General features: G+C 68.0%; 1 protein-coding gene across 1 annotated transcript in view; it reads right to left on the reverse strand.

The window, feature by feature from the left end:
- The window catches only part of PALM (paralemmin), a 10,970-nt gene extending 3,998 nt beyond the window's left edge, over positions 1-6,972 (reverse strand). The window contains exons 1-5 of the mRNA XM_014958570.1: positions 6,854-6,972; positions 2,853-2,901; positions 1,863-1,943; positions 1,630-1,760; positions 26-149 (exon numbers count right to left, since the gene is read on the reverse strand). Coding sequence (XP_014814056.1) covers positions 26-149; positions 1,630-1,760; positions 1,863-1,943; positions 2,853-2,901; positions 6,854-6,957 — 489 coding nt within the window. The 5' untranslated portion in view covers positions 6,958-6,972. The remainder of the gene's footprint in view (positions 1-25; positions 150-1,629; positions 1,761-1,862; positions 1,944-2,852; positions 2,902-6,853) is intronic.
- Positions 6,973-10,845: the final 3,873 nt, after the last annotated feature.

Genomic DNA, 10,845 nt, shown 5'->3' on the forward strand with positions numbered 1-10,845 from the left:
ATCGCCCCCCCCCCCCGGGACCCACCTTCTGTGCGTTGGGGATGGACTCTGCCTTCTCCTCCTTGGCCGGCGCTGCCACCTCCGCCAGGTTCTCCTTGGTGGAAGCTGCTGAGCTGCCGTTCTCCAGCGTCTCCAGCTCCTTCTCCAGCCTGTGGGGACAGTCGGGGCTCAGAGCCCACGGGCAGCCACAGCCGACCTGCCAACACGGGCCAGCAACATGGCACAGGGGAGAGGGCAGCACAAATCAGCCCCAGGGTTCGCGGGATACAGACAGACGGACCTCCGGCACAGCCACCACCGTCTCTTTGGGGGGGAAAGCGTGTCTTTGCTGGAACAGACCCCGGGGCTGCACCAGTGGGTGCTGCCCTCGCCCGGGTGCCCCTCAGCCACATGCATCCACCCAGCTCCATGGGGCCAGCGATGCTCAGGACCAGCATCACAGCCCCACGGCCACCCAGCCGACGGGCTCGGCCCCAGCGGATGGAAGAAACCTCCCCACAGGCACTGGGCAGGGGACCCCCCAGCTCTCACTGTCCCCGTGCCCTCGCTGGGTGGGACGGAGCAACCTCCCTCCGTCACCGTTCTGCTCCTGCACGTGTCCCCCGAATCCTCCTTGAGGTTCCCAGGAGGACAACAGCCCGTTCCCAGCCACCGAGCCCGGCCAAGAGCTGTGCCAGCAGCGGGTCCCCCCCCCCGGGACACGGCAGGAGGTCACGGAATCCCCACGGATTCATGTCTGTGTAAATTAGGGCCCCTCGGTCGGCACCCCCCGGCAGAGCCCCCCCTTAACTCCCGTCCCCCCGCGAGGCGCCGGCGGAGGAATGCACCGCGCCATTAGCCGGACACAAAGGCCCCTTCGTGCCTGACCCCTCTCTGCACCGATGCTCGGTAATTAACGGCACAGCCGTGACTGATTGCATTCTTGCAGGGCGGCCAGGCTGCCCGGACACCTCCGTGCCGGGGGCTCCCAGCCCCCCCCGCCTTCAGCAGCCCAGGGAGGAGGGGGCTGGGCAGGGGCTGAGCCTTCTTCCCCCCAACCTCCCACCCTTCCCCCTTTCCCAGGGGCTGAGCCACCACAGTGGGGATGGGGGTCACAGGGAACCAGCCCCCCGTTTCCCTGCCCCTGTGATGGTGGGTGCTGGACACCCAGCAGCCCCCCCGGGCACCCCAGCCTGGCTCCAGCCCCCAGCACCATGGCTCCCACTGACACCCTACAAGGCTTGTGGGTCCCACGCCCCAGGCAGGAGCATGTTTGGGGGTGTCTGTGCTCAGAGGGGCCATGGGACTGAACGCAGCCCCTGGACAAACACCGGCAAGAGCCGGGCCGGAGGGTCCCCAAGTGAGAGCGGCCGAGCCCCGGCAGCACCACGGAGCCACCTCCTCTCCCGGCAGCTCCGAGATCCAGAGTGGATCCTCTCCTCCGAGCGGGGACACAGCTGAACCCGAGTGAGCACGGTGGCACGGTGCTGTGTCTTGTGTGTCTCCTGTGCCCAGCACCTCGTGCCCCGCACGTGGAACCGAGCTGCATCTGAGCCTCCCATCTGCCCAACAAGGCTGGGGGGACTCTGGAGGGACTCAGACCCCCTCGGAGCACACCCTGACATGCCAGCCCCACGCTGTCCCCGTTACCTCTGGATGGTTTCCTCCAGCTCCTTGGTCTTCACCTCATCCTCCTGCATCTGCTTCTTCATGGCCTCGTCCTCCTCGGAGGCTGAGGTGGGGGCTCCTTCCAGCAGCCATCTCTCCCGCAGAGCCTTGGACTGGGGAGCAGAGAGGGGTGATGGTCCGGCCTCCCCCGCAGCCGGGGGGTCCCCGGCACGTCCCCGGTGCAGAGGCGCCGCGGGGTCCCAGGGGATCCTCACCTTGAGATGCTGCAGCTGCCGCCTGTCGTCCTCGAGCTGCCGCCTTTTGTTCTCGATCTCCGTCTGACGTTTCCGCTTCTCCTGGAGGGACGACAGCGGCAGAGCTGGGGTTGGCGTGGGGAGGGGGCCAGTGCTGGGCACTGCTGGGGTGGGGATGCCTCCATCCCAGCCCGGGCAGCGTCCCCGAGCGGGGAGGAGCAGGGAGAGGGGGGTGAGGGGCTGCTGGGGGGTCTCACACAGGGACATGAGCCGTGCACAGGGCTGCAAGACTGGCCTTGGGGCCAGCCCACTGGGAGCTCCCCAGCCCTGCATCATCCTCACGGGGGGAAACTGAGGCACGGAGAGTGCGGAGAAACTGGGGCAGAGCCTGGAGCCTGTTCGCCGTCTCAAAATGTCACCTTCCCCTGGCCCGGCCCCGCTGACAGAGCTGCCAGTGCCGGGGGAACCAGCCCGGCCCCCCCTCACCGCACGCCCTGGGACCAGTCCAGACCGTTTCAGTGGAGCTGGTCCCAGCCCGGGAAGCAGCTCCCGCTTTCCTTCTCCTCTGGCCCAGAACAATTTGCCCTTTGTGCAGCGGAGATCGGCCGATAGCGGGACGGGGCAGGGGAGCTGGCGGCCACAGCAGGCAGGGGAGCAGCCACGGGGTTCAAAAGCAACCACCAGTGCCCACAACCACCAGTGCCCACAATCACCAGTGCCCACCGTGGGCAGGGATGGATCCTGCACAATCCCCAGCCCTTCCCTGGGAAAGGACAAGCGGGAGAATCATCACTCATTTCACTCTCACTTGGGGCTCGTCAAGGCGCTGCCTCATTAATTAAATCTCCCAGTCGCCCGTTGCTCGCTCTGCCCCTGCTTTGGCAAAGCAGCCAAGCCTGGCCAGATCCTGCATCCCAGCCGTGGTGCATCCCTGGGAAGAGTCGCCGCAGGGCAGGATGCCCTGGCGTGGGCAGGGGTCATAGTTTGGGCTCACCGCGCCGGGGGACTCACCGCGATGGCCTGCAGCCTCTCCTGCTGAAGGGTGCTGGCCTCCACGACCCTGCAAGAGAGCGGAGAGCAGCAGTGAGGAGCGCGGCCACCCCCCTGGAGGAGCGGTGGGGGCAGCGGGTGAATGGGGACATTGTGCCACCAGCGAACCGGACACAGCGCAGGGACAAAGGCAGCATCTTCCCTTCCGCCGGCCGCTTTCCCCCTGTCCCCTCACCACCCCGCAGCCGAGAGCTACTCGCCCGCACGGCTCCTCTGGGTACCCCTTGTCCCCCTGCCCAAATCCCCCGGGAGAGGCACCTCGGGGTGACCCGGTGCAGCCAGACCCGCTCCTCCCGCGGCGCAGATGGAAACGGTGACCACGGAGAGGCTGGAGCGGGACGGTTCTGGCCACCCCTGCGGTTCAACCTGGCTCACACTTTCCATTCCAAGCCCATTTCTTGGCTGCTGACACCTTTCCCGGACAGTGACCTTTCTGGGCTGTGCGCACAGACACACGCACAGACACAGGCGCACACACACGCACAGACACAGGCGCACACAGCCGCACGTGCACAGCCGCACGGACACGCACAGACACACACATCGCAACAGGCTCCGCTCCAGCTGGGGCTCCTGCTCCCGGGCCCGGCACCCGCCTCGGCATCGCCAAGTGCCGCGGCCGTGCCCGGGGACGCTGCCAGGGGCAGACACTTCACCAGCCCCGGTGCAGGCTCTGGGGTGCAGCAGGTCTCGGGGTGCTGCATGAAGAGTGTGCCCTGACCCCTCACAGCGACGTGCCCCCCTTCCCGCATCCCGAGTGCCCTGGACCAGCCCAACCATCCGTGCAGCCCTGGGGGGCCCGGTGAGAGCCCCCGCGCCGCACGGCATCAGGTGCGGGTTCGGCAGCGGGAGCCGCAGAGCGGGGCCGAGAGCGGCTGCCCGGGGCCGGGGGATGCTCCGGCGCCGCAGGGAGCAGGCTGGCTGCTCGCCAGATGATGCTAACGAAGTGCTTAGCTGTGACAGTAATTAGGGTGGGCGGCGCGGAGGTACCATCAGGCGATGGATCATTGCCACTTATTTCCCAGAGCAAAGGACGGCAGAGCCTGCGGGGGGGCAGCTGTGCCAGGGGCCACTCTGGAGGAGACACCGGTCCAGGCTCTGGTCCCTGTGCTCGAGCCCACCCTCCGGCTGCTCCCTCGCACTCGGGGCTCCCTACGGAGCCGGGAGGGGGGATCTGCACACCCCTGCCCACAGCAAGACGCCGGGGCAGCGGAGGGGAGAGCTCTCAGGCCTCATTTATCCCGGTGGTTAATTGCACGTCCATTCTCCCAGCTCCCGGGAGCTCCTGCCCCGGCTGAGCGCATGGAGCGGCGATGGCTGATGCAGGGGGGGCAGCGGGGCGCCCCTGCCTCCCCCCGGCTCTGTCCCCGTACACTCGGCCAGGCCCCAGGGCTTTGCAAAGTGCCATTAAAGCAGGAGGCAGACGGACCCTTCCCAGCGGGACAGAGGGAGGGAGTGGAGTGGCCAGGGCCACCGGCAGTCCCAGCCCAGGCTGGGGGGACGGGGGGGGACAGGGAGGGGCGACAGCACCATGTCCCCAGCACAGCAGGAAAATCCATTAGCAGGGAGTGAGTGCCAGGAGCCGGGTCCCAGCCCGGTCTCACCGTGGCTGAGTGCTCGGGGACACCCACCAGCGTGGGGGCCACAGAGGCACCGGCACAGGGTGAAGCCATCCCCGGCTTCTTATGGCACCGATGGGAGCCAAGGCCCGGGGAGGGCAGACCCGTGCCCCCAGCCCAGCTCGGGGTGCCCATTTTGGAAGACAACGCGGGCTCCCAGGTGCTGCCCGGCCCCCACACGCTGCAGACACCCCGGCTCCCCCCACCCCTCTCCCCCCGCCGCCGCATCGTCTGCTCCCCGGGGGTGCAGGCTGGGCTCTGCAGATGGCCCGGGGCTGGGGGCGGCGGGGGCGGGAGATCTCCTCCACGCTCCCATTAAGGGCTTTTTCAAAGATGGTTTTACACACAGGGTGGGCACGGGCTGCTGCCCCCCCCACGGTACCTCCCCGGGCTGGGAGCGGGCCACATGTACCAACACATGTACCCTTGCACACGCGTGTGCCCTTGCACGAGCCCACCACCTGTGGGAGAGCTGGGCTTTGCACCAAACCACGCGGGGTCTGCCGGGGTGAAAGGACCCCCCCCGTCTCCTGGAAGCCGGCGATTAACCCAAAGCTGCTCGGAGCCGCCGTCCTCCCCTCACCCCGCGCCCCGGGATCCTGGCAGCGCCTGAAATCCAGGCCAGAAAAACAACCCGGGGAAGGTGTCGCTTTTGTAGCAGTTATTTTTGTGCTGTTTGCGACGACGCTGTGACTGTTTTGCGAGCGCAGGCGCACACCCCCCGCTCGCAGCCTCCCCGGGGTGACGCCTGGCCGCACGACGCTGTGCTCCGGCCGGGAATTTAATTACAAACCCAAAGAGAGCAGGAGTGTCTGCCAGCCCCCTCGCCGTCCCTGCGTGCTCTGCTGCCGCTCAGACAGCGACAACGGAGGGGACGAGGGGGTGACCCCACTCCCTCCCCCCCTGCCCCAAACACCAGCTGCACCCTGCAAACCCCCCGTGGGGAGAAGGGCTGGGACAGTGGATTTCCCAAGGGAAGCCCCCTCTGCCGACCCATCAAGGCTGCAAGAGGGGTCTGCCCTTCCCCAGCCCCACGCCGGGGGTCTCACCTCATCCCCTGACACAGGGGAACAAACTTTCTCAGGACAGACAGACCCAAAGCATCATTCTCTTCCAGTGGCACAACCCTGGGACAGGGACAGTGATGGATCTGGTGGGACCCCCCCGGGCGGGTGTGGGGTCTGTGGGGACGCAGGGCCCCGACACCGAGCGGGTGCTGGGAGCAGGATCTGCATCACGGCCCTACACCCTGCCCCAGGCTTTGGCCCAGGGGGTGAAACCTCCCCCCCTGCCCCCCCAAAACCAGCTCCAAACCAGTGATGAGCCCCCTGGGATCCGGGGCAGCTGGGACGGCTCTGTGTGAGGACAAATTCTGTGCAAAAGTTGAAGGGAGGAACTGGCCACCCCCCCCGTGCCCTGCCCCGAGCCAGGGCTGCCCGAGTGGCTGTGGGGCCAGGCTGGCATCACCCCCACGGCCCCAGGGCTGCCCTTCATGGGCACCTTCCTGCTCTGGGGCCAGGGGTCCCCCCTGCGTCCAGCTCTCGGCACCCCAAGCTCAGAGGGCTTTAGCCCAAGGCCTCTTTCTCTCCTGGATCTTGCCCCGTTCGATGGATCCAAACTTTTCCCGCATTCCTGAAACGTTCTGCTCTGCTTTTCCTCCCTCCTCCATCCTCTTTATTTTCCATTATTTGCTACAGATTCCACATTCCCGGGTTGAACGCCAGGAATCTTCCTGGCCCAGGGAGAGAGACACAACAGGCTGGATGCCCCCCCAGCCCCCTGCGCACCCCAGCCCTGCCGTGACCCGAGACACTGCCCCGGGGGGGCTCATCCATCCCCCCAGACCCTGGCGAGAGGGGGACAGGGTGGGGACACCCCTGGTGCCCCCATGTCCCTGCCCACTCGGACAGGGCAGTAAGGTAGAAGGACGGGTCGAGGGGTCCCGTGCCCCCCAGCAGCCCCTGGACCCCCCCGCACCCTGTCCCTGGGGGTCAGCACGACAGGACCCTGCTGCCGGGGGTAGGAAAGCAGAGCCCGGGGGTCCGGGGTGCAGGAGGCCCCTGCCCTCCCCAGGCCCCCCCACACGGAGCAGAGCGGCCGGTCCCTGCGCGGGGGAACCGAGGGGCCCCCCCGGGGCTGGGAGCGCTGCGCCCCGGGCCCGGCACCCCCGGCACCCCCCGCACCCCCCGGCCACAGAGAAACCGGGGCCTCCCCGGGGGGTTTGGCCACAACATCACGAGCTCCGGATCCATCCTGGGTGCCGGGGAGGGGCGGAAAGGAGACCCCAGGGCCACCGAGCCCCCCAGAAACCCGCAGCGAGCCCTGCCTCCCCCCTCATTTCACCGGGTCTCACGGGCTCCCGATAGCAGGCTCCTGGTTTTCCACCCGGAGTCCATGTCGCGCGTGTCCCAGGGCAGCTCCGGGAGCCGTTCCCGCCTGCACCGCATGGCCGGGAGAGCCACGGGCCGTGGCGCGGGGCACGAGGCCGACGGGACCGGGGAGGATGCCCCGGGAACTCCCACTGCCACGGCAGCAGCCCCCAGCCCCCAGCTGGCCCCCCCGCACACGTGTGAGCACACACGCGCCCCGTGCTCGCACCCCTTGGCTCTCCAGCCCTTTCCAGCCCTGCTGATGCTGCCGTTTCCTACCATCACAAGGGAAGCCTGTGACCTTTTGTCTCCTCCCCGCCTGACATGAAACAATAATGTTTATTTGCCTTCCTCTGTTTTTTTCCCATTAGCTCATCCAAATGTGCGAAGAGCCGTTTCAAGCGGCTCCTCCGCTCCCCTGACCTCCGCTCCCGTCCCACCCGCCCAGCCCCGTGCCAGGGGGAGGGCAGGGAGAGGGCCCTGCGCGGGGCCCCACCGCCCAGACCCCCACACCGACACCGGCCGGCCACGACCGCGGGGAGACCGGCCCTGGTGCGGGGCCAAGAGCCCGTGCAAACGGCAGCGGGGGCGGCAGCCGAGGGGCCGACACCGATTTACACCACCTTATCCACGCCAAGAGCCGGGCCCCTTGGCCGGGCCCGGAGTGACGCTGCCGTGGGGAGTCTGCAAAGCCTCCGTCACGGAGCCATTAGCAGCCGGGCCGCTATCGAACGCCCTCGTTGGCGGAGGGGAGGGGGCCGCAGCAGCCCGGGGGGCCAGCACTCATCGATCGCAAAGGCAAATAAATCAGCGGCTCGGGCGAGGAAGCCGGGTCCCCACCGGCCCGCTCAGGTCTCTGAGGTCTCTCAGGCTGCCCCACGGCGCTGGCTGCCTCCACCCCACAGCCGGCCACGTCGCCCCAGCCCTCGGTCCCGCTCCTTCCCTCTCGGTGCCCTCCCCACGCTGCCTGCGCAGCCCCGGCCATCGCTGCTGCCCTGGGAGGAGAGGGGATGTGGGGGGAGGCGGGAGGAGGAGACGGCAGCCCCAGGCTCCCGAAAACGCAGGATGCATTAGAGCAAGCAGAGCTGCCTGATTGATTCTTCGGGCTGAGACGTGGGCTGGGAGTGCCAGGAGAAAATGGATCCCATGAATATTTGATGAACGGAGGCTTGGGGAGGGAGTTTGATTGGAAAATTACAGATCTTTCAAACAATGGTTCGAGTGCCCTCCAAACACTTGGGTTTCCAGCTCCCTTCCAGTTAGAGGAGCAAGGCTCCACCAGGAAACTCCCCCACGACTCGTGAATGAGCGCGGAGCCGCCCTCTCCCCACGCCTGGGAGCACCGACCGGCCGGGACAGCCAGCCCCAGTGCTGGCCTGGGACACAGCCCCTGGCTTCCCACCACCTTGGGGTGGCCCTGGCCACGTCGCTTTGTCCCTGGTTCCCATTCACACGAGGCAAAGCGGCTGTCCCACACCAGTGCCATGAAGCACACACAAGGCTCCAAGGAGCCATCAGGAAGGTGGCTCCCGCCCAGACACCCGGCAGGGACACCCCGGTGAGCCCCGGGCACCCACGGGGAGCTCGGTCCTCGGCGCCGAGCCAAGGGGCTGGGCTGAGCCCACGTCCAGCCACGCTCCGCCAGGAAACACCTGGATGGGGCAGGATCCGCCGGCTCCTCTCTCTCCTCCTGGGCCCATCCTCGCCCCGAGAGTGGCTTCTGTCTGGGGCCCGGGGGCTCCTCGTCTCCGGATGGAGTAAAGACAGACTCGGGAAACCGGGCTCCTGCCCCGGCTCTGCCTCCAGCCCCGAGCCCTGCGCCTCCGCCCGACCCTGCCCCGGCGCACGTCGCCTCCTCAGCCCTTCCCCGCTGCCAACACCTCACCGCTGGGGACGGGCTCATGGCACAGCCCAGCCCGAGCATCAGCTTCTTCCCAGGGCCCTGTGACGGGGAGAGCAGGGTTCCGTGTCCCTTCCCGAAGGGCCGTGCCCCAGGTCATCCCTCAGGCAGAAATGTCCCTCCTTCCCCTGAGTGCGATGCTCGGCTTCGGATCAGGGTCAGGAGGGGACGCATGGGAGAGTCTCTACTCCGAGGAGACCCCAGACCCAGGGGGGAGAGCAGCGACCTGCCCGGACAAACCGCAGGAGCAGCCAGACGTGGAGATGCAGAACCTCCAGCTGCTCGAGACGGTTGGTGGCAGTGGGAGCAGAGGAGAGAGGAGCAGCACCAGTGGGACCAGCGGAGCCTTTACAGGAGCTGGAGGCTTTCAGCCGAGCCTCACTGGGCACCAGGGGCTCAGGGCAGCCAGGACCCCCCTCCAGCCCAAGCCCAGGGCAAGCAGGAGCCAAAGCAAGGCCAGCTCCCCAGAAGTCGCTGCACCCACAGCTCGGTGGGGAGAGCCCCTGCCCTGGGTCAGTCGTGGGGTTTAGAATCATAGAATTTTGACTCAAAAGGCCTGGCCATCAGCAGCTCCAGCGTTCGGGGCTCGCCAGGAGGGTCTATCCAGAGCCACGGCTGCCGGAGGAGCTCAGGGGAGAGCGGAGGGGGGTGAAAGGCAGCGTGGGGAGGGGGGCAGGAGCTGTACCCCACTTCAACCCCAGCCCTCGGCACCTCCACCCCGGGGAAGACCCCTCAGCCGGTCCCTGCAGCTCCTCATCCCGCTCCCCAGGGCACATCGTGCCCCTCGGTTCAGCCCTTTCCTTTGCTGCCTTTTGGCAAATCACACACACGTTTTCCTCCCCAAGGAGCCACTTTCCTGCAGGGACCGAGGCACCGGGAGCTGCCTGAAGCCGCAGCCCTGCCCTGGCGAGCTCTCGCACCACAAAGCCCCCAGCCCCTCCAGCAGCAAGGGGAGCCCCCAGCCCCACAGACACTGCACCCCAGCCTCCAAAACCTCCTCAGGCCCCTGCCAGAGCCTCCTGTGCCGCTCCCAGCCCTGAGCCAGCCAGAGCCCACCCCAGCCCCAGGAAACACCCACCCTGTCCCTCGCCAGTGCCCCACAGCTCCACAGGGCTCCCCAGGGGGGAGGCAGACGGTGGTGAGTGCGACCTGTTGAGCAGCCAGATCTCGCTAGCCAGTGGCCAGTTAACCGTGCGAGGCGAGGTGCCCACGAGGAGCAGAGGGTCGCTGGTTCTGGGTGGGCTGGATGCGCCCAGGAAGTCCCCAGTGCCCAAACCAGGAGATGCTGGGGGGACCCTCGCTTGGCACAATGGGGACCAGGGGGGAAGGAAGGGTCTGGGTGAGACAGGGCCAGCCCGGGCGGCTGCTGTGGCTGGTGCCCGGCGTGTTGAGCAGCCCACCAGCCCCTCGCCCTCTCGGCACCTGCACGCTGCAGGCTGGAGCTGCTGGTGTCCCCGAGGGGCAAAACCGGGGTGGTCCCCAGCCACCGGCCTCCCAACGGCCTCCACCTGCTCCCCCACCCGCCCGCAGAGCCCCCTGCCCCCGCAGCCCCCGCAGCCCCCACACCCTGCTCCGGGGCCTCTGCACCCCGAGCTGGCGCCTCGGCACCCCACAGCAGGGCAGGGACCCGGGGAGGGGCAGCACCTGCTGAGCAGCATTGGGGGGGCACGAGGCCCCGGTATTGGGGTCCCGAGCCCCAGCACTGGGGGGGATGCAAACCCCCGGTATCGGGGTTCTGGGCCCCAGCATTTAGGGGAATGTGAGCCCCGGTTTTGGGGTTGCAACCCCTGGCATCGGGGGGATGCGAGCCCCCGGTTTTGGGGTCACAATCCCTGGCATTGGGGGGATGTGGGTCCCCGGTTTTGGGGTCCTGAGTCCCCAGGATTAGGGGGATGCGAGCCCCCGGTTTCGGGGTCCCGAGCCCCAGCGCCGGGGGGGGATATGAGCCCCGTATGGGCTCCATGAGCCCGCGGTGCGGGGTTCCCGCAGCCCCGGTGCGGGGGTGCCGAGCCCCGGCACCCGGGGGTCCACCCCCTCCCCCGGTACTGCGGTGCTCAGCCGGCGGC

This window comes from Calidris pugnax, unplaced genomic scaffold (genome assembly GCF_001431845.1).
Source record: "Calidris pugnax isolate Ruff unplaced genomic scaffold, ASM143184v1 scaffold425, whole genome shotgun sequence".
Classification (NCBI taxonomy): domain Eukaryota; kingdom Metazoa; phylum Chordata; class Aves; order Charadriiformes; family Scolopacidae; genus Calidris; species Calidris pugnax.